We start from the raw sequence: 27,941 nt of genomic DNA on the forward strand, positions 1-27,941 counted from the left end.
ATTTGGCGATAGTGAGACCCAGTGTCCAGATGATTTACCCAGCGTCGTCGCAACAAAGAAAAAAACGAGGATAAAGTAAAAGAAAATTTACTGAAAGAAGAAACAAACTGTTCTAAATGCTTAATTTATGGAGAAGAGGATAAAAGAAATGAGTATTTCGGACTGTTAGTGGCTCAAGAATTTAAATATATACGGCCATGTGTGCGAACGAGGTGTTATGAAGAAATTTTAAAGTATCTACGGGAAGCAAAAGGCCAACATGTTGATCAACTGCAACATGAAAACACTGAAAATTAATTACTTTCATTTTATTATATATAGATTTTTAAAATTTCCTGAAATATTATTAGTTAACGTTTTATTTAATATTGTAGAATTGATCAATACAATTTATAAAAATAATTTATTGGTATTACTTACATATTTTCAAAAAAATACGTAAAAACCTATTTTTTTGGGTGATTATGGGAGTTTATGGGTGTTTATTGGGTTTTTACCAAAGCACCGGGTTTAAACCCGGTGCTTTGCCCATCTGTATATATATATATATATATATATATATATATATAAATATTCAAAACATAGACGATGTTGATGTGTCAATTTATTAAACTAATGCAACATGTATATATTTTTGAAAAGCATTTAACAGAATATATTTCAAAATAAAATAGTAGTATTTTTTGCATTGCAGTTTTAAGTAAAGACAAAAAATGGAATTGGAATCATATTAAATTTTGATTTGACGTAGTCTTCATTATTTTAAGCTTAAAACTATATATTTCATAATATACATTTTCCAATAAATACAGCATTCTTATTTTCTTTTCCTTCGTTACATTCAATGAATTCATTTGAAATTACGTTTCAATTTAATTCATTCATCTACAATTTTATTAACATTGTCTTTGAAATATAATTCCTATAAAAACATAACAAAATATATATTAAATTGAATAAATATGCATAATGAATGCAATAAATAACATTACTAAATATTAAATAATGTCATTTATGGTACATCACTAGTCATGACGAATTGACAGATGTCAGAAACGCAATCTCTGAGCGGCCGTACTTTAACAATAAACAAAAGAATATATATGCGTGCGTGTGTGTGTCAAAATGTGTGTTTTATTTTTAATTATTTTATTGCATAAATAAAAAAAAAATGCATGTGTAAAAAAAAGTGCATTCTCTTTCGCCTTGAGTATATACTCTTTGACGCGAAAAAAAGGCGGGAAAACTTGTAACGCGAGGGCGGAAATTTTAAATTTATTTTATTTGTTTAATATTTATTTGTTGCTTCTCCTAGTTTCTTTTACTTATTTCTCCAATTTAAGTCCTCGTGTGTTGTTAGAGGATATGTGCGAGTCAAGCGGAGGCAAGTTAAAAAGAAAAAAAAATACTTCCATATCTGATGAAGAGCCAGATGCTAAGATGAGTATTAAATTTACTCACTCAAAAAGAGGACTGTTTAAAGATCAAAATTACCTATATTCTGACACTACTAAAAATGAATATTTTATCCTGTTGTCTCCTATTGAGGGCAACAATGTAAACTTATTGCAAGTCAATTCTATTCTGAGGACTGTACCTGGTGTATTCTATATTCGTACTATGGGTCCTACTGCATTCAAAATATGTTTTCGATCAATGAAATAGGCTAATGAATTTTTATTAAATAAAGATTTATTAGAAAAACATAAACTTCAAGCTAGGATACCCAATAATCAGCTGGAATCTCAGGGAGTTATAAGAGCTCCTACTGAAATATCTGAGGAAGATCTCTTAAATAACCTAAAATCTACTGTAGACATCATTGGTGTTAAACGTTTCAAAAAAAAGAAAGAAGATGGAAGTTTTCATCCTCTTCCTACAGTTTTAGTAACTTTCCTCTCTACGCAGCGACCTGATCACGTAACGTATGACCATATTTGGCTGGATGTGCATGAATTCATTAGACCTCTACTCCAATGCTTCACTTGTTACAAATTTGGTCACGGAAGCAGTTCCTGCAGAAGTAAGCAAGTTTGTTCCATATGTGCTGGTGCCCATGATTATAGATCCTGTATCAACAAAGAGAACCCTAAATGTGTTAATTGTAATGGACAACATGTAGCAGTATCTAATAGCTGTCCCACTAAATCGATGAAATTTTCTCAAATCAAAGATAAAATTCTAGGCAAAACATCTTATGCATCAGTGACTTCAAAATCGGTTAACTCTGTAATTAATTCGAATACCCCTGTGTCTATTAACAGCCCAATGCAAAATAAATCTCCTCAAAAAAGGGCATTAGTTACTGACATCATTAACTCAGACATTGTACTCAACACAATTACTAAGACTGTTATTGAGCTAGTTAAGAAAGCTCAAACTAATTCTGATACAATTTCATCCAAATTAATTAAGGAAATACTCATATCTAATTTTTCAACATGACCATTACATCTTTAAAGGAAATTAATATTGTTCATTGGAACTCAAGAAGCTTTCTGTCTAAAATATTTCAATTTAAAAACTTTATTTACAACTTTACATCAAATTTTGATATCATTTTACTAAATGAAACTTGGCTTGATTCTAACAAAATCTGTAAATTGTCTGGTTACAATATTATTAGAAGAGACTCTGATCGTCCTCATGGTGGAGTAGCTGTAGCTATTCTCAACAAATATAATTACAAAATTATTGACACAAACTCTTCATATGACTTTCAAAATCTTTTAATATCTGTTAATCTTGGTTCACTCTCCGTAGACATTTTATGTATCTACTGTCCCCCTCCTCCCAATGGGAACTTTGTTGTCAATAATTTATTAGATACTTATATGAAAATTACATCTAAACACTTCTTAATTGTAGGCGACTTTAATACTCTTCATACTTCTTGGGGTTGTAGAAAAAATGATAGAAGGGGTAATCAAATCTATTCTTTTATAGAGAACCTTAATTTAGTATGCATGAATAATCACTGTCCAACTACAATCGCCCCTTTTGGACAAGAAGGTAATGTTCTAGATTTAGTTTTAGCTTCATCATCACTTAGTTCCAGTTGCATTTGTTCAGTTCATAACGATCCCCTCAGTAGCGATCACTATCCTTTACTGCTTAACGTACATTACAACGACAGTAGTCGCAATGAAGATGAGCACAACCCTTGCACCAATGTGACTTCCCAACCACTTATTTCCTCTATTAATCTCAAAAAGTTAGATTGGTGTGGATTTAGAAACGATTGTGATAGATGTTTTTCTTCTTTTTTAATGTGCGATGATCCCATATTAAACTATGACAATTTTATTCAAATAGTAAACAGTTCACTGTTGTCAAATTCATGTAATAAAGTAAAGACGTCAATGTCATCGAACTCCCAGTGCAGCCATAACAAAAAAATAAAGGTAGCGGTATGGTGGAATGATCTTTGCGATGAGGTAGTCAAAAAGTCTAAATTAGCCTTTGAGTCTTACAAAAAGTATCCTTCTTTAGAAAATTATTTGCTTTATAAAAAATTCGATGCTAATAAGAAAAAAGTTATTTTGGAACAAAAACGACAAAGTTGGTATAATCTTTGTTCATCTTTCAATCGAATGACTTCATGTAAAGTTTTATGGGATCATATTAGAAAATTTAAACATTCTTTTTTGAATTCGGCTCCAAACAAACCTAACTTTTTCAATAACCCTAATAACGCATCTAACTTTTTAAACAAAGTGGCTTCATCGAATGATCATATTGATGTAATTAAATTACATAACTTTTTTGTAAGTAGCGGCCATAAATCTGCTGAATGGCTTTTAGAGCCGTTTTGTTTTGAAGAATTTGAAACAGCATTATATAGTAAGAAAGACACCTCTCCGGGACCAGATTCTATTTATTACACAGTTTTAAAATACCTTCCTGTCAATGCCAAATGCATTTTATTAAACATTTTTAACTTACTGTGGTCCAAAAATTGCATTCCGCAATCTTGGAAAGAACAAAACATAATTGCCATTTTAAAACCATACAAAGATCCTAACGACATTGATTCTTACAGACCTATAGCTCTTACGTCATGTCTTTCAAAACTTTTTGAAACTATTTTAAAAAATAGATTGGAATGGTTCGTAGAGAGTAACAATTTAATTCCTTATAATCAATTTGGATTTCGAAAGGGTAAAAGTACAATGGATAATTTAGGTTGTTTGATTGGCGATATTCGTAATAACTTCACTAAAAACTACAGATGGGCAAAGCACCGGGTTTAAACCCGGTGCTTTGGTAAAAACCCAATAAACACCCATAAACTCCCATAATCACCCAAAAAAATAGGTTTTTACGTATTTTTTTGAAAATATGTAAGTAATACCAATAAATTATTTTTATAAATTGTATTGATCAATTCTACAATGTTAAATAAAACGTTAACTAATAATATTTCAGGAAATTTTAAAAATCTATATATAATAAAATGAAAGTAATTAATTTTCAGTGTTTTCATGTTGCAGTTGATCAACATGTTGGCCTTTTGCTTCCCGTAGATACTTTAAAATTTCTTCATAACACCTCGTTCGCACACATGGCCGTATATATTTAAATTCTTGAGCCACTAACAGTCCGAAATACTCATTTCTTTTATCCTCTTCTCCATAAATTAAGCATTTAGAACAGTTTGTTTCTTCTTTCAGTAAATTTTCTTTTACTTTATCCTCGTTTTTTTCTTTGTTGCGACGACGCTGGGTAAATCATCTGGACACTGGGTCTCACTATCGCCAAATATATTTGGAGATCGGCTTCGGCTACGGCTTGGCAGACATTTTTTTCTTTCTACAATTTTAAATTAAATTTATTAGAATAAATGCTTCGAACACACGCGATCTAAGTACCTTTTGTGTTTATTATACCTTACCTACCTAGGTATAAAAAGAGTACTTACGTAGATTTTCTTTTATTAACTGTTTTATACGAAGATCTTGATCTCTCAAATTAGCATCCATTTTACTTCCAGTGATTATCAACTAAATTAATAATCCACAAAGTATTAAATAACGTTTTTATGAAATATTTAGCACAAAAACAATACCCTTTAAATATCGATCGTCAGTAACTGTGGCTGACTTACCTATATTCTAGCAAGCAGGACTGCCAGATGTGAAGGGGAAATCCCCAATAAATTGTTGCATGTGACTGATGATGTGAGCATGTTCGTTTCATAATAAAAATGTTGCCAGGTAACCAAAAAGTCGTATGTTTTTGTGCGAATTACGATCATAATCTTTACGATCGTACATTAAAAAATAGACAAATAATAGTATGAGTACGATTTAAATCGTATATCTGTCAACCCTGCTAGCAAGACAGCGACAAAATCACGTTGCATAACAATGTAGCCCAAGCTTATATCTTATGAAATATACGGAAGAGATACGGACTTAGAAAAAACAGAAATGTTGTTCTTTGTGGAAGTCATTGATGAAATTCTATGTATTTTAGCCCGCAAACTTTCTTCAAACAAAAACAGCGCCATCTAGTATCGAGTTCTGTAATTATCTCTTTGTTTATGGATTTGAAGTAAGACCGCCACGCATGCAATACATTATGACTGGGGATTCCCCTATTCGTCGACGCTGAATATGAGGCGACGACAATCACTGTCAAACGTGTTCACTATTACTCTGACTCTGGTAACGTGACTTCCTGGTAACGTGTTAGGTAGGAAAAGCAGTAAAAAAGTGCATATTAAGGGAGCAGATTTGAAATAATATTTATACTTAACAAGAAATAATTAAAGGTAAGTGGATTTTTGAATGATACAATTATATCATGATCACTTAACAATTTTAACTTAAAATTAGATGTATTATTACAAGCTTTTATTTAGCTTGCGTTATGTAAATAAAAGTATGTAGGTATGTTCGTTTGTTGATGCAATTATCCTCAATCCTCAACCGACTGGGATAAAATTTTCCATACACGTTTATTTTGGATGATAGTGCATAGTTAGCTGAGAGTCGTCATTGGATAATAATGGTGGATAGCCTAAGATGTGTACTAGATATTTATTTTTAACATAATATGCGTAAGTACCTAATCGAATTAAAGAAGTTGCTGAGAAAAATACAGAACAATACGATAATAAACTAGCGTCTGCGTTTAATCCTCCGAGGAGATGTAATTTTACAAAGGTTTTTTGTATTTATTTTATTATTTTTTTAATAAATTTATTGTAAATAACAAGAAATAATCATTGTAAAAAAATAGGCACTCTATTGTTGAATTTTCGTCAGACCAACTAATCATCGTTCATTTTTTTAGGTTCAATGGGGAGACCTAAAGATTTACGCATATGGGAGCACTACCGTACTTTACCAAACAAGTCTGTTTCTTGCAAGCTTTGTAATAAGGTCTACAAATTCAGTAATGCTGCCAAAATGCTTCAACATCTTATCACTTGTCCAAAATCTCCAGAAACATTAAAAGACTCTATGAAACTTATAAAAGATAGCTCGTCCAAAACCAAAATGTCTGGACTGTCAGAGATAGAGACAAATGATTCTTTTATAAGCCCCTCGTCGTCTGCTAACACTACAATAAATGCTGAGTTTCAAGACACCGATGATCATATAAAAACAGAATTAGCGAGAGCTATATTTGTAACAGGGACGCCATTATCGATGGTGCAACATCCTTTATGGATACAATTTTTCGAAAAATTGCAACCAAAATTTAAAATACCTTCACGTAAAGCTTTAGCGACAAAATACTTAGATAAAATATATAGAGAAATGCGTTTTGAGTTAAATGAGGAACTAAATGCTTGTAGTTACTTACACCTTCAGTGCGATGGCTGGTCTAATTTAAGAAATGAAGGAATAATAAACTTTCTTATATCAAAACCTCAACCTGCATACGTTAAAAGTTTGAATACAGAAAGTAATCCTCACACTAGTGAATACCTTAGCCAAGAAGTTGAAAAAGTAATGAAAGTGTATGGAGCAAATAAGTTTCTTGTACTTATTGGCGATAACGCTAGAAATATACAAAAGGCATTCGAATTAACAAAACTCAAATATCTACATGTTGTTCCTCTCGGTTGCTGTGCACATATCCTTAACTTGTTGTGCCAAGATATTGTAAAGATACAAGAAGTAACTGTGTTTATTATGCAAGCCATAAATATAATAAAAACTGTTAAAAGGAGTCAACGATTAAGTTCCTTGTTGATAAAATCAAGGCAGAGTGAAGATTCTACACAAACACTAAAATTGCCTTGTGCTACAAGATGGGGAAGTCATGTTACTTCGTTAAAAAGTTTGAAAGCAAATAAGATAGCTTTGCAAATATTAACAGTTAGAGAAGATGTGGTAATTTCAAGAGATATTAAAGATTTAATTCTAAGTGATGATTTCTGGACGAAGACAGGGGAATGTATAAGTATTTTGGAACCAGTCACTGAAAGCATATTTTACTTAGAGAGCGACCAGAATCGTTTGCATCGCACATACATTACATTTAGAGATGTACAAGCTAAGATACGTTTTGCATTAAATGAGATTTCGACATTGAGCGAAGAAAGCAAACAGCAGATTCTAACATCAGTATCTTCAAGATGCAATATGGCAATGAGGCCAATAATAGACCCCAGGACTCTAGGAGTCGAACTTACTCAAGAGGAAGAACTTAAGGGTATGGAGTTTATCTACAATTTAAGCCAACACTTAAGTTTGTCAAATGTAATGGCAGATTTGGCGTGTTATAAAGCTAAAGAAAACTTTTGGGCCAGAGGATTTGTATGGAGCTCATTAGATAGCATTGAGCCCCTAATATGGTGGAAAGGTATTTGTGGTTCCACTGAGTTAAGCAAAGTAGCGATTCGTATTCTATCAGCTCCCTGTACTTCGGCAGCCACTGAGCGTTCCTTTAGTATCCAAGGCTACATACATAATAACAAAAGAAATCGACTTACAACTGAAAGAACTGAAAAAATTTCATTCATTTGTTATAACTGGAATCTTAAACATAAAGCTGAATGCGAGGACATTCAGTTTAATGAAGAAAATACCTTAGAAGCTTTCATTGAGCAAGTAAATGAACATAACAGTTTAGACGAAATAGAGCCTATCGAACCTATACAATTCATCGCTTGTAATAACTCTGAATCTGACAGTGATTGACTGTAGTTTTACATTTTACTTTCATCTCTTTCTTAATAAACTCAAAATCAAATTAAAAGTTTTTTATTCTGTAGGCTGCATAATAATATTGTCTATGTCCAGTATAGTGGACGTCTTGCGGCTGAGATGACGATGATGAAGTACAAAATCATAAACACCCAAAAATTTGGGTGTTTATGGGGTTTAAACCCAATAAACCCAAAACACCCGGTTTTTACCCACCAGACTTTAAACCCACCCAGGTGGATTGCCCATCTCTACTGCCAAAACATTTTTTCTGACTTGGATCATATTTTTTTTGTTTGTCCTAAATTCTCACTTCAACGTTTACTTTTTATTTGTCAATGTCAAGATTTATTAAAATGTCAAAATATTCCTACTTCAGTGCAGGATCTACTAAAACATACCATTTTGTACCAAGAAATTTTTAATTATATTACTTCAACAATTGGTGAAATTTAAATATGTAATTGTAACTTATACTTTTCTACTTAACTTACTTTCTTAATATATTATAATTAATTTATAACTATAATAATTTTTGTAATTTATCTTGTAATTTTATATTGTTACCTTGTAATTGTTACTTTTTGGCTGATGGCTTTCGCCAAAGTCACAATAAATGAAAAAAAAAAAAAAAAAACTCTTTGACGCTTTCATGAAATGGTCACTTACGTTTGCTATGACGATCATTTATATATCTACAATGTTTTATTTATCAGACTTAATTCCGAGTTACAAGAAGACTTTTGAATAGTGCTTTGAGTAAAAATTAATAACATGTCAAAGGAAACAAGTATGTATATTTTTAATATACTTTTTTGTTTTTGTAGACTTTTATTTTTATGCTAGGAATATTTAATAGTATGTGTATTACTTGCGTTGGGCTATCTATAAATACTTAACCTCCTGAGGTCAGAAGTCCTAATACTAGAACAAAATCACATTAATGTAAACGCCCAATTTTTAAAATAGCAATTTGGAGTCAACACCCACTGTACTAATACTAGAACAAAATATTTTCCGTCATCTGCCGCGTTTGAATTACGTGCCACGTTGTGTATTCAATGTCGTTTAGTTTGTAAATATATTTGGCATTGTGGCAGTGCACTGCTTTCAATGGACAGGGAAATTTTTTTCGTTCTTCTATCATTCTAAGTCGAAGCGGTGGCACGTACAACGATAAAAGGTTTGTTTGATTCATTTATATCTTTTAAATCTTTGTGTTATATTTACGACATTTTGTTTTTTTATCGGGACAAAGGGATGCAGTTTATATAAACACTATTATTTTATCGTAATTTTGTCAATATCAATATGCTTTTTTGGTGATTATTTTTTTGTACTAATACTAGCACAATAAGCGTTTATATGGTTTTTTAGTGAGTTTATTTCATGTTAATACTAGTACGCCGGGTATTTATACCTTTAATTATCTTCCTTCTAGTTAGTCTACGCCATTGTGCTGTCACAGTTTTCCCTTTCACAGATAGTCAAATATTAGAGATACTACATCAATCAGATTTCGAAGACGACGAGGGAGATCCTTTTACAGGAGAGGATACTGGTAATGAGTACGTTCCAGATAGGAATAATGCAAGTAAAACCAGTACTAGCTCAGAATCAGAGTCTAAGAGCCCCCCACCAATTCTGAAAAGTAGTCGAGGACGAGATCGATCGCGCATGCGAGCCTGTAGTCATGCACATTACAGCAGAAAATGTGATCGCACTCCGCAATTTACTAGTGCTCATGGTGGCAGCAGTTCAGATAATCAGTTTACATGGGCTGTAAAGAATTTCACAAAAAACCTTCCTATGCTTTCTGAGCCATCGTACTCGATACAAGACAGAACAAATTTTTCAAAATTAGACTATTTTGCTCAATACTTTGATGATGAGCTAATAGATATGATCGTAGATAAAACGAATCAAACAGCCGTTTATAAAACAGGAAAGAGTCTGCTAATAACAAATGGTGAGTTAAAAGTTTTCATAGGCTTGTTTTTGATTATGGCATGTATTGGATACCCAGTAATAAGGATGTACTTATTGGGAATTGAATTATTATATTATATCAGGTGTTTAAATTTCCATTTTCTATGGGACTTCAGGTTATATGTAGCATCCCAATGTGATAAATATAGAACAAAATATTTTGGAGTCTTTCTTTTCTGTCGGGCAAGCCTAAATCAATATTAAAGTATCCCTAAAATATTACATCTTTATCTGTTGTGGTTACCAAGATATGAACAATTTTTGATCTGGGCGTTTAGGACTTAATTAATTTGTTCTAGTATTAGGACACTGGGTCTTCCTTGGATGTACCCACTTTGAAACCGGGCCGCAGGAGGTTAAGTTTAAAACCTTATGTATAAAATTTTGTTCTGTACAAATGCTGATCGAAATTGTATTTTGAATTGATTGTAATTATACAACACACACGAAATTTTTTTTCACTTTCTATAACTTTTTAATGCAGAATTTATAATATGTATGTTCTTTGCTATCATATGTTTTAAAGCATGGCAAACTTCTATAAAACTTATGTTAGTAGCTTGGAAAGAGTAAATTATAATCTGGTCTCTTGTTTGTTAGCAAACAACTATGTTTATCATAAAAAAAACTAACTTATTTTAGTGTTAATTTGTGGACAGATTAGAAAGTTTGAGATTTTGTTGTATTTATTAGTTTTTAAGTGTTTAAGTAGAGTGTCTTCTATCAACCCAAAATTTGGGTTGTAGACCTGAGTTACAACTTCCTTCTAATCGATACAATTAATTCAATATTTCAATTGCATTGCTATGATACAAGTTTTAACAATAATAATTGTAGCTAATAGCCTTGTAAGGGCCAATAGGGTGGGGCTTATGTTCAATAATAAACAATTAATGGTTGATATGGTTGATATACACTGCTGCTTACATTCCTCAGGCATGTAGTTCTCTCAGTCACCTCTTACGACGCACACGGTAAAGGAAGTGGGGCCTATTCTATGCCGGGACCACATATCAAGTGACATGTCATTAAAGGGATTTTTTGTACAATAAAATCATATTTTAATTATTATTATGACAGTAGCTTTTTACTTATCTATACTTATAATAAATCTAGAGAGTAGTAGAGAGGTCAATTCTATACATGAAATATATTTCCAAAATAACTATAAGGGGTGATTAGTGATTAATACTGATGCCAAAAATGTACTCAGTAAAATTTTTGTTTTAAATGTCTGTCTGCCTGTTTGTTCGTTATAGAAACAAAAACTACTGGACAGATTTTAACGAAATTTGGTACAATTATTCTTCATACTACTGGGCAAGTTATACAATACTTTTCATCATGCTACGATCGGAGCAGAGCAGTGAAGGAAAATGTGTCTGTTACATTAAAACCACTGAAAGACATAGACTACTTATTTTACGAAAAACAATGGAAACGCGGACAAAGTTGCGGGCAACATCTAGTCGAAAATATAAAAAATAGAGCATTTTCTTTGAAGTTTGTGAAGCCACTTTCTAAATGTACAATAAAATCTATATAACTTGGGATCTCAAAGGCCCTAGTATTTTTTATCACTTTAAGATGTTTTTCATTTATCCAGTTCCTCAAATAGGCAGATTTAAAAGAACAGTTGTCTTAGGGTGGATTCAACCAAACTTTAATTTATACATGAATAACTATACCGCTGATAGTTTATTCCATGATTTTAATCTCGAATATATTAAAAGTCATTTTTTCATGCATTGGCACATTTATGAATTTTTTTTTTAGAAAACTACGCCAACCTGTTAAATTTAAATTAATAGGAGTCAATTCTCGATTACATCTGATAAGAAAAAAAAATTAAATAGCCCCTAGTTACAATAAAGACCTGAGAAAGTCACTTAACTGTTCATTTATTGACTCCATGATATGTATATATGTTATCCTTGGCATCTGAGTTTAATTCATAATTCATCTGGTTTTATTTTAATTCAGGTTCGGAAAAGTCATCAGGAGATGCTAAGTATATAAAATTTAAGCCATCACCAAATTTTAAACACATGAAGAAGTATTTAAAGTCAAAGTTTGAGGAGGATAAGATAGCATCTGCATCAAATGGCACTGCTGAGTCTTCTTCTAATAAAACTACAGAAAATGGCAATAAGGCAAACATACAGCCACCGTTACCACCATATTCCCCACCACCAGACAGTCCCACTAACTTTACTTTCAAAACTGAAGTCGAGGATGACTCATATGAGTTAAATTCGGAGGAAAAAACAGAAAATGGGCATATGAAAGAATATTCAATGGAGTTAAAACCAAATAAACGAAAGAAAATTATGTGTAAAGACTTCGTAAGAGGATGTTGTAAAAGGGGAGAAGCTTGTATTTATGCTCACGAATTAGATTTAGATCAACTCAATGGCGTCTACAAGTTTTGTCGCGACTTTGCAAATGGAAAATGCAAAAGACTCCTATGTGTTTTCGTACATGCTACCACATTTGAGAAAGAAAACTTTTTTAGGACTGGTATTTTGCCACCTCATACATTGAGCCACTTAAAAGATATAAATATAGTGCGACCACAATGTATTCCAGGAGGTAAGACTTTTTTATCTACTTTGTTTACAGTTTGTTGAAGAGAATTGTGAATGTAAACCCTTTCATTTAAACAATAAACATTAAAATGGATTGTTTAATATTAAAACTATATATAACAATGTTATTAGCCTTAAAATTCCTATCATGGTTATTTCTGAATTTGTAACTGCTTTTTCTTTTTAAATACATGCAGAGAAACTTTTTCTATTTATTTTAAAATGTCTTTTCTGTTTGATAATGTAAAATTTTATTATTATGAAGCAACTTGAATTTTAAAACATTTACCATAATTTGTTTTCTGTTAATTATAATTTTAATTCAAATAGTTGCTAATTAATTATGACTAAAATTACTATATTTAGTTTTTTGAGTATTAATACATTTTATTTACAGGCCCACCGCGTGAAACTGTACAGCCTGTATATGCCAACTCACCTCCAGACTTACATACGAGGTATATAAAATTCGAAATATATGTTATTAACCCCCTTCCCCGCTCTCCTAATAAATAAAAATATAATAACATCCTATAATATGGGTATTTAATCACATACAATTTTAAGGATGGTTTTACCAGTAAATCTGAATATTTTTAACAAAGAAACATGGGTCGAAACATCATAAAATTTTGAGATTCTCATATTAATCTTCCGAGTCTGGGTTGGGTTGCTAGTATATATGTATATGAACTTAAAATTCATATATAATATACTAGCAACTTATATTATTAATATCATGAATTGTTATTTTTCTTTGCCATTTCAGTGGGGCCATTCCTCCAGTACCTTTATTGAACATTCCGCAATCAAGTGTGAATGGAAAACATCCTCAGGATGAGTACCAGTCATCAAGCACACCGTCATCTTCCATTTCTGAACTGAGCCGGGAATGTTCAGAAAGCGGTAGGTGTTTATATTCTTTTATCTTATACTATCTTTATGTTAATGTTAACTACGTCTAAATCATCTCTAAAGCTGCGTTCTGGTAGAAGGTAAGCAGCCTTAAGCCCTTTTACAAGCATTTATTGAAAACCGATCACAAAATGCTCGTGTATATTGTTAAGACATAAAGCAAGCTAACAAAAGTAGGGAAATCAGTGTACCTGTGTAGTGAGACCCTGAATTTTTTGCGGTTTATTTCCCTGTTAGTTTATGGCTATGGGTATGGGCTACTTTTTTTTGTACCTGACTGCAACTTAAGATGTACCAATGCTGTACTTATTCTTAATAAGTTTCTTTAAAACATTTGTAAAAATAAGCTTTTATATATTTTTTAAAATCGTCTTGTAGCTATAGACATTTTAAACTTAGATTTTAAAGTACATATGTGGATGGGCAATGTAAAAGAGAGAAAACATAATAACATATATGTCAGAGCGAGATAAAAAAACAAGGATATTGACGTGTTAAGTAAATATAGTCGGTTAGAGTATATTATAATATTGAGTATTGCATATCGTATTGTTAGTTTGGTTTTGAGATGGGTATTTTGTGCTTACGTTTGTACCAACAATCTGCCATCCCGGCTGCATTCATGGGCAATATAGTAAACTGTTATATCTGATTACTTAAACACTACCTAAAATACGCAATGGTCATTTATTTATAAACTACTTCCAAAAGAAGGACTTAGTTTATATATTTATAAATTTTGTAAGCAAATTTTCATTATTTCTTAGTGTTGTTTTATTGTATCGATACTAAATCCATCATTTGACCTTGTGGATTGTAAAAAATAAATTTCGATACTAGTTTTTAATCACGATTTTGCTTGCGTCACTAGAATATAACGTAGGCTATGAGTATATCATTCTCCATCTTAACTACAATGTGGGTGCCAAATTTAATAAAAATTGGTTGAGCCATTCACTCTCCAAGCTGTAATAAATAAACTCTTTCATATTTATTTAGTATGTAGTATGTGTATACCAAATTTTATAGTAATTGGTTAAGCCGTAAAGTTGCGAACAGGTAACAAATGAAGAAACGGACTCACTTTTACATTTATAATATTAATAAGGATTAGCAAGTATAGCATACTTAAAAGTCACTTGCATGTATTCCTCTGTTCTTGCCACGTCTTTACTATGAAGCAGGTATGCTCACATGGCTATGTTTCTATGTGAAGGATTCCCACCCTATGGCAATGACAATACAGGGTGCGCAGACATAACGTACTGTAATCCTCAACAATGGCAACTCTTTACAGGTACCAATGGCATCATATTTATAGACGATAGTTACCACTTTCTATTACTTGGATTAGTCAGTGTTTTCTATTTTAAGTATCTTAAAAAGAAACTAAAATTTATTCATATCTTTTATAGTATATTTATTATTAGTAGCATCTTTAATAACATAGCTTGACGAGTATAAATTGTTCATTTAATTTCAGTGCCTTCTACCGTAGTGTTTGATAATGAACCTACACCAGAGGAATGTCTCGGTTGTGAAGTTTATAAAATAAGGTACTTTTAAATTATTCAGTTTTTAATTATATGGTTCGCTTCAATAAAATTTAATGGAAATGTACATAAACGAATAAACGACCCGAGCATAAGACAGGCTATTGTCAGATAGTAGTACAAATGAAAAATCGATTAATTTATTTGATGTTTCGATTTGTTACTAAAAGTTTCTGTGATTATTTAAACAATTCTTAATTATATTTTTATTAAATTCTATTGAAATAGTACATAGTTTAGTTAATTTTATTATCAAATTCGATTTCTATGATTTAATTTTCAGCTTTATAACTAAACATTAAATAATAAGAATAATTTAATAATAAATTAGCAAAATATTTTCAATATAAGAACAATACTTAAGGTTCTATACTTAAGAAGGAAAAAACGCAATCTTTATTGGATTACTCTCGTGCCTGTTTGCCCGTCCGTGTGTCGCAGCCAATTTGCCCTAAAACTTCATAACATATGTTAATGACTTCATAATATATGTTAAAAATATAGTACTGTCTTGTATTTGTATTTGACTAATTTGTTACTTGAATGTACATTGATGTGATAATGCAAATTATGAAGTATTTGTTGGCGCTGTTATTTTTCAGGTATCAGCAACAACTGGCGAAAAGGGATGCTTTACTAAAATCCACAAAGGCGCTAGATGAGAATATAGCTAAGTTATCAAAAAAGAAGAATTGGCTCACCGCAGTATTAAAAGTCATGCTATCGGGTCCGGACACCTACAGCAATAGTGATACGAGTGCCTGAATGTACACAGGTGTGATAATAAAAATATTTGTAAGCATTATTTTTATACATACTATACAATGTTTCTATCTTTTGATATATGACATTGTGCTGAGCGTTTGCTTTGCGACTGTTGTTTAAATTTGTCTATTATGACAAGTAATAGACATTTTGTATTTTTAGCAAAAAAGACTGATTTTAAAAATAAATCTATTAATGGTTAAGATTAGATTAAGAAGCTACTTGACAGCTTTCATTTTGTAATTTAAAATGTTTATTTACTAATGTTATTCATTAATGAAGGCTTAATTAATTTATATAATAAATAAGAATTAATAATTCTTATTTAATAATAATCACCCGTTTACAAGGGCTGCCTTTTAAGTCGTGACGTTTGCCAACCTCCCACGATTATAAAAAAAAAAATATGGCATTTTCATATTTTTAAATTTAGATTTCGAAAAGAAAATAATGTTTTCAGATTGGTCGAATTGTTTTATTGTATCGTCTATTCAAAGGTGTCACCTTTGTCGGTTGTAAAAATGAAAATATCTAAGGAAAATTTGCATGCCATAATTTTCTACAACTTTCAAAGGGGATTATCGCGACTTCAGTGCTTTGAGGAGATCACTTCTGTGTTTAATGATGCAGGACCATGTCTTAGGACTGTAGATCGCTGGTATTTAGAATTTTAACGTGGACACTCTAATCTCAGTAACAAGCTACGTGAAAGTCATCCAAAAACCGCCATGTCGCAAGAGAATGTCGAAGCCGTGCGGCAGTTAATCCTCGAAGATCCTAAATGACATACCGTGAAATAGAGATATTTCAAACAATACAATTTGAAAGGCAGCTCTCGTATAATTGATTAAAATGTTAAAATGTGTGTGTGTATTTTTATATGATTTAAAAATTTACCAAAAAATGCGCACGAATTTATGGACTGATCTGATATTTAGAAATGAAAGACAATATTCACTATTATCTACCTCGTTAAATGTATAATAACTGAAATAGTGTGTAGGAGATGCTTTTTAAAAATGTTAATTTAATTTAAACTATTTAAATGTTAGACGTAAATTGAGGATTGAGATTGAGGTTGTTTGTCAGATGGAAAAATATCTATGAATGATGACTGTCATTGTTTACAAAGAGATGTATGAAAAAAATCGTTCAGTTCATTCAAATATAATTTTGGTTATCGGTTTTTTGGGAATACGATAAATAAAACTTTAATTCAACTCACTCGTTGAGAGTTCCTATTATATTTATATTATATATTCATATTATATTATATGTATATAATTTTTTTAGATAAAAATATATTTGAGTGATACGTATACTGTATATGTGTTTATAGATGTATACATATCATTACATACATACACGTACATGAGAGTCTGAGATTATTATTTAAATGTACGCAGCCGTATTGTTTCTTATATGAAATAAACTGCTAACAATTACTATCGTAATTAAGAATTTCTTTGAGCTATAATATGGTTTAAAATTAAACTGCATAACTGAGTTTATTTCTTAAAAAAATTTAGTCAGAAACGTCGTTTTCCTTTATCCGTAATATTTACAGATAGCTTTATAAACTGTAATTATTTTATTAATTATTTATGATTATCGTGTCGCGAGCTACGTACCCCCTTATGTACGTAGCTCGCAACTATTCCATGTTTTCTGATTGGTTTTAAAATAACATAGGATGTATTATAATGTAATATCTTTTTGGATTATTTCTATGTAACGTTGTGACAGACGCATGGACGGATGAAAAAGTTGCATGACGAGAAATAAATCACATATACTCTATATTTAGTGTGATTACTATATTCACTCAAGTCGTAAGAATATTATCGCTTTCACGCGATTTTGTATCGTATATACCTGAGTTTTGCATAACAAATACATATTTGTTATTTACAAATACACACCTAAATACATTGTATTTTAATTTTATTTGTGTTCAATCAGTCGGGTAGAATCCGAGATACGTGCGTGTACATGAAGCCAAAGTGATATTGGTGGTTACTGTAATTTTTAGATTAGAATAGAATGGTTTAATGTTCCTGTAAGTGCATTACTATTTGTGTAATAATTTTATTTGAGTAGTATTCTGTGATAAATCCCCAGCGATGCTTCTATTACGTACAGGGTAGTCGATATTATCTTTTATATAAAATATATAATATATTGATTGATGGTTGTGTTGGTTTGGTTATTTAGAGAGGACGGATGAAAGAATTATATTAATGAAATGAATTATAAAAGAGATCGAGCATGAATAGAGAAGTCGTTAGTGGTCGCCTTAGGCTGAAATATGTCAACCAAATAGGCTGATGAAGAGGCGAATTAAAAGTACTTGTTACCACCGCTCTTGTATGAATAGCTTGATGACTGTGGAGGAAGTGAAAGAGATCAGTTTAAAACGGAGCATTTGGCATAATGGTTATGTAAATATGTATAACATATTGATGAAATAATTAGTCGTTGATGTTTTATTTTTACTATTATTAATTTCTGACAGTTTAGAACTGACTAATGTTATGGTTTTAATGGAAATTTGAGTTTCAGTGACACTATGATAAATAGCTAAAGTAGCACTTTACATACCAAATTGCAATTTTATATGTAAATGAGTAGATGTAGAGAACTTACTAGCAATTTATAAATAGTGTATACTGCCTGTGTGTCCAACACAGGCAGTATACACTAAAACACAAGAAAATAAGAACAACTGTCTGGTGTATATTTACGAAAAGTGCTTGCTCTTATGTTTTATGGGTATATTGCAGTATCTAATATGTAGAATAATATTCAATATGCTGAGCTAATGTAAGCGTAAAACATGTGTTTATTTACGACATCACATTAGAAACCTCTAAATTTGTCAGTATGTCATGTATTATACATATAAACCTTCCTCTTGGATCGCTTCAAAATCCGTTGCATAGTTTTAAAGATTTAAGCATATATAGGGACGGACAAACAGCGACAGTGACTTTGTTTTTATATATATATACTAGCTGACCCGGCAAACGTATAATCAATAGTCATATAAATTAGAAATTATTTTATTCACACTCCTGCCAAAACAACTTTGAGTTATGTTGTGCAAATTCTTATCCAATTGTCTCCCTTGCTCTAACATACAGATTAATATATTTTTTGTTTCATACATTGTCAATCTAAATACTTTATAATCTAAGTTTCTAACAATAAAAACAATGGAAAATATAAATAAATTTTTATTTCAATAATAATTATACATACATTGGATGAGGATGGATACAAAACCAAAGATGGATACAGGCTACTGATTGCAGACAGCCAAAATTGGCCGTGCCTACGTTGACTCAACGACTATCAAAACGTTTATTGCATCTAGATAGGAAAAACCTCAAAATAATGATAGGGACAATAACGGGCCATTGTCCATTAAACAAATATTTATACACAATAGGAGCCATAGCCCTCTATGGCGAGGCTGTTTCGATGCCGAAGAAACGGCTGCCCACGTAATCCTGGAATGTAAAGCTGTGGCCCATCAACGTTTAGAAATCCTCGGAACGGTAAGGTCGCTCCGTGAGGCCTGGGAAGATCCTAGCTGTTAGTCACTAAAAATTTATCGCAACGCTGCGCCCGCCGACGAGCTTTAGGCTGATCAGCCTTGCGAACGACCGTGGCTACAACGCTGCGGTAATTGATATTCACTAACGTGTCAAACCTCATCGACGAACTGTAGGCTGTGATAACTCGAGGCTGCACGCACGGACGAGATAGGGCATGCAACAAAAACCGTAAATTGAAACCGGTAATTAAATAAATATAGTATTTTATTAGTAAAGAAAATGTTTCATTGAGTTAATAATGTTGTCTGAATAAACATTTAGCAAAATAAATATAAATTTATTCATTAAACATTTAATTTTGTCTTTTAAATTTAACTTGAATTTGAATAAGCTTGTTTCCATGGCCGTAAAAAATACTAAGATGTCACGCCACGCCAAACACTTAACATTCCAGGCGCGCGTTATTTGTATTTGTTTTGTTTACTTTCTACACTAAGATAATTCCTTTTTTAAATTAATTAATAAAGTTAAACAATTCATAACTTTGGATCTATCTATCAAATAGGTAAGTAATTTACTTACTACTTAAGTACTTTCTAATTATTTGTGTGATCATTTAAATAGAGTTCTATTATATTTCTAATAACTAAAATAAATAACTATTTTGTAGCATGTCAAGAAGTGCGGTTCCTTCTCAAGAGCAGTTGGATATGCTGGTGGAATGCATGGAGGAGCAGCGATGGCTTGCGACAGAGCATGCACGAACAGCCAATGCCAGGTACCGTACTAAAGTCGCTTGGGGAGACATTGCTGTGAGCTTGCATTTACTAAACAGCGACGGCCGTGGCTGTTTAAAAACATGGCAGCAATGGTCTAAGGTTTGTTTTTACCTCCTTTTATAGTACATAAGTAAGCATGTGTAAAATGTTATGCATTTCTAATAGGTATTTATTTTCATACTAATATAAGGAGATACTCGTATCATAAGGGTCTTAAGTTTTACAATCATGATTGTGAAAGAGATTATTGTTTCAGTTAGCCTGAACTGTATTAGATTAATTTAACAACATTAAATTGACATGAATAAGTAATTTATTGCATGGGTAATTGAGTCAAATTGAGTAGTTTATAATATTTTAACACTTCATTATTTTTATACATCAATAGTCATCAGGTGCATCAGGTGCACCTAATAGGAAATGGTTACCATAGTTTATAACGATCTACAATACCAGTGGTGTCATTATGCATAAAAAAACTTTGTTACATATGACGAGCACACCATAATTGACGCACTACTTGTGCTCTACATAAGCGCCTAGTGGCAACATTGTCTTGAGACAACTGAGCTTGTCTCAATGTGCCAAGTATTCTTTTTTCCTGTTCTAAGTCTGTGGAGGCTAAAGTTGGAGAAGATAATCTTGCACCGTTACAAATGTTGTGTAGGGCACAACAAGCTACTACTATTTTTAAAATTGTTGTGGGGTCATAATGTAACACTCTATGAACTAATAAGCATTTAAATCTCCCTTTTAGTATGCTTATTGTTTTTCCACGCTGTTTCGAGCAGTGCTATGCATAGTGTTGTAGTGTTCTTCAGGCGTTCAGGTGGGTTTGGGTTATTAAAAGGGGTCATAAGGTAGGGCCTCTGAGCATATCCAGAATCACCTGAAAAAAATAAGGAATAGTCATTATTTGTAATATATAATATTCCACAAAGTAGTTCAAAGATTGGAACCTTACCGAGCAGGTATACTACTTCCCCATTATTATGAAGTTTTTCTAGATGATCTTTAATTATACTATTTGTAAAAGCAAAACTGTCGTGGGTTGCTCCTCCAAATGTCATATCTACATGTAAAATATTTAGAACAGCATCATTTATCTGGATAAAGAAATGCACTTACATATATAGTAGAACAAATATTAATATAAAAAAATATTCCGAATATAATTGCCAATAACTTACAATTTCTTGCATGATAGCCTTTTCGGCAACAATAACGTTCTTCATGTTGATGCGGCCGAACCATTGATACAAGTGTACCATCAATACAGCCCAACACACCAACTTAAATTTTTCATAGAAACTGAAAATAATACCAATATATAATTCATATACATAAAAAATCATAAACTATTTAAAAATTTCTTAACAAAATATACTTTTTGTTATGCACTTAGGGATTGTTATGTTTCTTTCTTACTATCTTTCTTTTAAAGCTTGCCTTGCTTGAGAATTTTGTGGAAATCTTATATATTTCTGGACAATATTTATATTGTTTAACGCATCTATAACTTGATGAATTAGATTAGAGGCTAAGCGTGGAAAATAGAGTCCTATTTATATTACATTACATGATGTGAGATGTGAGCGATTTAGAGACATTTGTGTCATTGAGTAAAATGACTACAATTGGCATTTATAGACATTACTTAACATTACTACTTAAAAAGTTCAAAGATTGCTGCTGAAGTCCAGCACACTGCAGTGCTTGTGGATTATCATAGTTCCTCCAGTGCAGAACACATCTGAAATATTAAAGTTTCATGTTTATAGTAAAACTTACCTATTTTATACATGAATTCTCTAAGTATATCATTTTCACAATTTGTATAAATTCATATAATACAATATAAATACTTAGATTTCAAAATAATTAATAAACTCTAGTCAAGTTCATTACATTTTCTTCACATAAAGTCCCAATTTTGAAATAGAAATTCAAAATTCAATATCTGCTACACAACCATGGAACAACTGTAGTAAATAAATAGGAAATATACTATTAGGCTATAATTGTATTTTTCTCAAACATGCTTGGAAATGTATTATTTTGACAATCTTCTTCGAGATAAATCAAAATTGCCGTACTGGCCAAAATACATGCGGGCAGCGGCCGGCAAAAGTTGTATGAAAATCCATATCTGTCGTGTTTTGCGCCCAGATAAATTACTATGTAAGCTCATATCTGTCCTGTAATTTAAAAATGGAATGACCTTTTACTTTGAAATATGGCTACCAAGAAGGTAATTAATACAAGGTTTTATTTAAATTTCGAACTGGTTTGCAAATAGAAAGCTGTTTATTGAAAAAAAAAAACAAAGGAATATTATGGCGCGTGAAAATTATTATTGTTCCTTATTCGTCATTGAACTTAAAAAGTAAAATTGTGTTTTTGATTTCCGCGCATTGTTTGAGAAAAGTACTATACAAGCCTTGGCCACAACTAGGCATTGATGGACTCACGTATGTGTCCCTCGGCTATGCCTCGGCCCACATTTGTACGTTCGTCCATCAATGCCTCAGTTGCTGGCCGCTGCAGTGATGTACTATACCCTTAAAATATTTTCAAAATGACAGCTGACATGGTGTGACACTCACACTCCTAAATTAAGGTTTGGTATTTTAATACTAGAATATCAATATTTGTAAATGAAGTTTCTTTAAAAACTTCATCAAACAAAACATGTCTTTTTACATCACAAGCTTTCAGAATGTCCTTAAATGACATTAGGCTCTGCTTCATAAGGTTTAATGGAAAAAACAGTAGATCAATTGTCTTCTTGTTATGATATTATTAAATTAAGTGACTTGAATATCCAAAATGATTTTGTATTGACTTTTGATCAATATATGTTGCAAAAACTTTATTTTTTTTTATGTATCTTTTGTAAAATAAACAATAAATATATTAACTAGGGGGAAAGGGATTGTTAGTAATGGAGACTGAAAATCCCATTGCTAGCAATATATCCAACCAGGTCGACCTCCTCACGGTTCTCCCTGGAAACTATCATGGTTAATTCCTGATGAATTCATCATGATGGGCTAACTGGCCTGTTTTCATTCTCATCTATCACCCTTCACTGGTGCTCCGCCAGCGTATCCCGTTAGCGCAGGCGGGGTTACCATACCATTTTCACCCATCAAAAAAAAATATATTAACTAGTGCAATAAATTATATATATATATATATATATACTTACTGGAAATGATATTAGGCGTCTTAGAAAACTCATCTCCATCAGGGTAGGTAATTTTTACCTTATTTATAACATTTTGATTCATTACCAGACACATACGTATTGATAAAATGTTATTTTACACCAATATCACGATAAAGAAAAGTATCTGTATGTACTAGATTATATATTCCACACAGTTTATGTAAAACGTATGCAAGCAGGTTGTATCTGAATTTGGTAGGATTATACGGCTGTATAATATTTTCTATACACTAGCCTGCTATGAATTGATAACAATAGCAACTGATGGTATATCTTTCGTCCTCTTTTTACTAATTATATTTGCATAAGAAGAATGTAAGCAACCATATGATTTACAGTTTTTATTTTATCATTCCTTCTAAGTAATTCCTTGTTCTTAGGCCTGAATACAACGAGCTATACACGATATGGTCTATTAATTAAATTCCGAAATCTTTGTAAAAAGTTGCCAACCTGTATCTATATAATTTAAGAATAGGATGGTTTTTTGTTTGTGACGTGTCGTGTATATCTATGATACTAACATACTACCAACTTCCATACAAAATTTACGGACAAAGATGAACTGCTCAGCATCTTGACTACGATCATGCAAACTGCGATAGGCGAAAATTGCACGATAATATCTTAATTTTAAATATCATTTGTATTATATAATAATTAAAGCTTAATTAGCAAGCAAATAATAATATACGTTGATGCTGCCTCTGCAGAATGATTTAGGAATTAAATGGGGAGCATGATGGATTTCCCAGTTTTATGGTGAAAAATAAATACTTCTCTTTTAATAATAATTTGCCGCCGTATATTTTATGCACACAATATCACACACAATGGCACAATATCAGTAATAGTTATAGTATATACATATTAATTCTGTGATCCAGAAAGTTATTATGTTACTTTTTAAAATTACCAATCGATCACAAAGTAAACGTGCAATCTTTACACATTGTTACTTTATAGGCAACAAACCTGGCGACAAGCCACCTACTACCCTACACTTACTTACACGGTACGGTGGGAGGAGAAGGAATTGTTAGTAATGAGGATTAGTAGCCCCATTGCTAGCAATATACCCTGTCAGGCTAACCTCCTCGTGGTTCCCTCTGGAAACTCGTAATTGATTTATTGATAGATTTGTCACGGTGGGCCAACTGACCTGCTTTATCCTCACCTATCATCCCTTACTGGTGCCCCGCCAGTGTATACCGATAGCGGAGGCGGAGATACCATGCCATTATCATCCATAAGAAAAAAAAACACGGTACGGTTATACCGAGGAGGTGATTCCTTTTAAATACTGTGAAAACACTTCGCTAGTAATTGCTAAATAAAAAAAAATGGTATTACGATTACGAAGGACGATTGCTATATAATTCTGACAAATAGCGCCATACATGATCAAATAGCAATAGATAGAAATAATTCATGATATTACTTTAATTTCTAAATCGCTCTAAAGTGGCAGTCTTGAGATTTATATTAATACATAATATTTGAAAAAATAATATTGACAACAAATATCGTGCAATTTTCCACTTCGCCAACAGTTTTTACAGAATGTTTTATCATCAAAGTATCTAGAATCATTTTTGACATTTGAAGGTAGTTTAATATCTACCTTTCAAATGTCGATTTTTATTAAACGAAACGGTTATAGATCGACAACCATGCACTACTTTCAAACCTTACTACATCACCACCCCAGTTAGACGTTGTGATCACATCGTTATCAGTTCGAGAATTATTTCAAAATTATTTCGTTGGAGAGATATCATCAGAAGAAACTAAGGTAGGTGGTAACATATGGATATATGGAACAGGTGGATAATATTTAACAAAATAATTTCTACCCGCTATAGTACAAAGTCACTCCTATTTCGGCGTGATGTAAATGATATATCTTTTTGGTGGCACGCTGGATGATGTTTAGTGGGACATAATGGTAAGATCAGGCCGACCTTCGTGTGGTCCCTTCTGGCAATCATCGTGATTTATTTCTCATATTTTTTTATGGATGATAGTCCAATGGTGACCACCAGTGAGGGATGTTAGATGAGGATTAAAAGGCAGGTTAATTAGCCCATCGTGATGAATACAGTTGGAATTCAGCATGTTTTTCGGGGGGACCACATGAAGGTCGACCTGATACGGTATATTGCTAGCAATGGGACTACTAATCCCCTAATAAAAAATAATAAAGTAAGTGTAGGGTAGTAGGTGGCTTGTCGCCAGGTTGATTGCCTATAAAGTCCATTCTTGATAATTCCATCATGCCGGGCTTACTGAAATGTATTCGTCTTCGCCTGTCATCTTTCACTGGTGCTACCTGCATATACCGATAGCGCAGGTTAAGTAGGATATCATAGTAAAGGGTTTTTTGTACATTCCAAATCGTACTAATCGTCGTAATTATTTTATGATAATATTTTTGAGTAATTATCAATAACGTTTAAAAACAAACATAGTTATGCTATCTGATTTTTAAGTACAGTTATGGCTCAAAATACGGATTACCGAATTGTAATAAAATATTAATTGTTAAGCGTCTATTTGATACAAAAAAACGCAATAAATATATACATTTATACAGGAAAATGATAATAGATACAGTCATTTTATCACATTCCTAGTCCTACATATTTAAATATTTTTTTATTCAAAATAATAATAATAATTAAATATAAAAGAAATCGATTATATATGGAACCCTCGATATGTAAGTTGAACTCTCACGAGCTTATTTTTTTTTTATTCAGGTTCGAAAATGTCTTCAGAAACGCTATCACCAAATTCAATACACATGATGGAATATTTACAATCAATGTTTGATGAGGCAGTTAAGACAGCGTATGTATTATGCATCGATGATGAGCTTCCCTCGAATGAAAATAGTAATAATGAAAAGGCAAATGCACAGCCACGATTAATCCCGTACACCCCTCCACCAGGTAATTCCATTAACAGTACTCTCGAAACTGAAGGCAACACTGGACCATATGAGTTAAACTCGATTGAAAAAACAAAAAATGGTTATACCAAAAAATATTCAATCAAGATTAATACAGAAAAATCAAAAAAAATCATGTGTAAGGACTTCATTCGAGGAATTTGCAGAAGGGGAAATGATTGTATTTATTCCCATGAACTAGATTTAAAACAACTGAATGGAGTCTACAAGTTTTGTCGCGATTATGTAAAAGGAAATTGTTACAGAAAGTTTTGTATTTTCGTTCATGCTACCATATTTGAGAGAGAAAATTACTTTAGAACTGGTTTTTTGCCACCTCATACTCTGAGACACTTGAAAGAAAGAAATGTAAGGCGCCCGTAATGTATTCGAGTAGGTAAGATTTTTTATTTCCTTTGTTTACAGTTTTTTGAAAGGAATTGTGAATGTAAACACTTTCATTTAAAGAAGAAATATGAAATATTGTTATTGTCAAGGGAATTAAAAAACCATTACCATAATTTTTTCTTCTATCATTTCTAATTTATGATTTACAAATTATAAAAACATAAATTGCTAATTTTAATTTCCTGAGCTTTAATACACTTAATTTTTATTACAGGTCCATCGCGTGAAAATATAGAGTCTGTATATGCAAAGATACCTTCTGATTTATACGCATGGTATATAAAATTCTAAATATACATTAATATAGCTTCATCGACCACCGTACTAAAACATAAAACCTATTGTATAGGTATTAATTATCTTTTTATTATAGTTAAAATTAACTAATATATATATATATATTTTAAATACTTTGATGCCTTTTATTTTAGTCTTTTATGTGATAAAAGACTTTCCTAAAATAATAAAGACAGACGACTTATCTCTTTTCACTTCTTGTCGGAATATATCTTAAAAATTAAGAATTATTTTAAATAATATAATCCAATGTCATCCACATTCAACATAACCTTGAATTAAACTTTTGCAAAACACAATTGATGACTTCATCTGTACTAGAAGAAAGTCGTTGGATATTAATTTCAGTTTTAATAGTATAAATTTAAAAGTAGTAAACGAGTTTGCTTATTTTAAATATTAACACAAACATGAACTGGGAGCCCTATAAGAAGAAAAGTGAACTTCTAGCTAGTTTTTATGTACAGGCTTTATTTTTATTTTTTTTCTAATTTTCATTAAGTCACACGCAAGTTAGTGTACGACCTCTTTGTACTGTACTCATACTGTTGGATTGATATTATACACACGTTACTTAAAACATCAAATGTTAGAAAAAAACTTTTGATTTTTTTGATTAAAACTACTCAAGCCAAAACTTGAGCTTAAATTACATTCCAAGTGAAATTAACACATTGTGGTAATAATTGTCTATTAAAATTTACGAAATCTATTAAATAGCAGACATGGAAATAGTA

The 27,941-nt window shown here is 31.7% G+C and overlaps 3 protein-coding genes and 1 long non-coding RNA gene across 8 annotated transcripts; 3 read left to right on the plus strand and 1 right to left on the minus strand.

Moving 5' to 3' along the window:
• Positions 1-1,670: 1,670 nt before the first annotated feature.
• On the minus strand, positions 1,671-3,507 carry LOC128200834 (uncharacterized). The gene is made up of 2 exons (XR_008252914.1): positions 3,124-3,507; positions 1,671-2,069 (listed from the first exon to the last, which is right to left on the minus strand). It is a non-coding gene; the product is annotated as an uncharacterized LOC128200834 (long non-coding RNA).
• A 913-nt stretch (positions 3,508-4,420) lies between these two features.
• On the plus strand, positions 4,421-8,713 carry LOC128200830 (uncharacterized). The gene is made up of 2 exons (XM_052895524.1): positions 4,421-5,776; positions 6,301-8,713. The coding sequence occupies exon 2, from the start codon at positions 6,306-6,308 to the stop codon at positions 8,157-8,159; it is 1,854 nt and encodes a 617-aa protein (XP_052751484.1). The 5' UTR covers positions 4,421-5,776; positions 6,301-6,305; the 3' UTR covers positions 8,160-8,713.
• A 96-nt stretch (positions 8,714-8,809) lies between these two features.
• Positions 8,810-16,012, plus strand: LOC128199963 (uncharacterized). Of its 3 annotated transcripts, none has more exons than XM_052895527.1 (7): positions 8,810-8,955; positions 9,649-10,134; positions 12,138-12,746; positions 13,140-13,200; positions 13,512-13,648; positions 15,141-15,213; positions 15,813-16,012. In XM_052895527.1, exons 1-7 carry the CDS (start codon positions 8,940-8,942, stop codon positions 15,973-15,975), a joined length of 1,545 nt encoding a protein of 514 aa, XP_052751487.1. In that variant the 5' UTR covers positions 8,810-8,939; the 3' UTR covers positions 15,976-16,012. The 3 variants fall into 3 exon arrangements, with proteins under 3 accessions (XP_052751487.1, XP_052751488.1, XP_052751486.1); XM_052895528.1 differs by lacking the exon at positions 8,810-8,955 and adding an exon at positions 8,992-9,348; XM_052895526.1 differs by lacking the exon at positions 8,810-8,955 and having other exon boundaries at positions 9,355-10,134.
• Positions 15,852-27,279, plus strand: LOC128200832 (muscleblind-like protein 3). 3 transcript variants are annotated; one of them, XM_052895533.1, is made up of 4 exons: positions 15,852-15,985; positions 20,206-20,313; positions 26,309-26,500; positions 27,122-27,279. In XM_052895533.1, the coding sequence occupies exons 1-4, from the start codon at positions 15,976-15,978 to the stop codon at positions 27,196-27,198; spliced, it is 387 nt and encodes a 128-aa protein (XP_052751493.1). In that variant the 5' UTR covers positions 15,852-15,975; the 3' UTR covers positions 27,199-27,279. The 3 variants fall into 3 exon arrangements, with proteins under 3 accessions (XP_052751493.1, XP_052751492.1, XP_052751491.1); XM_052895532.1 differs by having other exon boundaries at positions 26,309-26,892; positions 27,122-27,267; XM_052895531.1 differs by having other exon boundaries at positions 26,309-26,896; positions 27,122-27,266.
• Positions 27,280-27,941: the final 662 nt, after the last annotated feature.

The sequence above is a fragment of the Galleria mellonella genome, unplaced genomic scaffold (genome assembly GCF_026898425.1).
Source record: "Galleria mellonella isolate WM207_F2 unplaced genomic scaffold, CSIRO_AGI_GalMel_v1 utg28, whole genome shotgun sequence".
NCBI classification, from domain to species: Eukaryota; Metazoa; Arthropoda; class Insecta; order Lepidoptera; family Pyralidae; genus Galleria; species Galleria mellonella.

Bases quoted from the DNA above. Each gene is read 5' to 3' on its own strand.
- LOC128200830 (XM_052895524.1), top strand. From the start codon at position 6,306: ATGGGGAGACCTAAAGATTTACGCATATGGGAGCACTACCGTACTTTA.
- LOC128199963 (XM_052895526.1), top strand. From the start codon at position 9,555: ATGTTAATACTAGTACGCCGGGTATTTATACCTTTAATTATCTTCCTT. The intron at 10,135-12,137 runs GTGAGTTAAAAG...ATTTTAATTCAG, and splicing joins GAGTCTGCTAATAACAAATG to GTTCGGAAAAGTCATCAGGA. The intron at 15,214-15,812 runs GTACTTTTAAAT...GTTATTTTTCAG, and splicing joins TGTGAAGTTTATAAAATAAG to GTATCAGCAACAACTGGCGA.
- LOC128200832 (XM_052895532.1), top strand. The intron at 20,314-26,308 runs GTACCGTACTAA...TTTTTTATTCAG, and splicing joins GCACGAACAGCCAATGCCAG to GTTCGAAAATGTCTTCAGAA.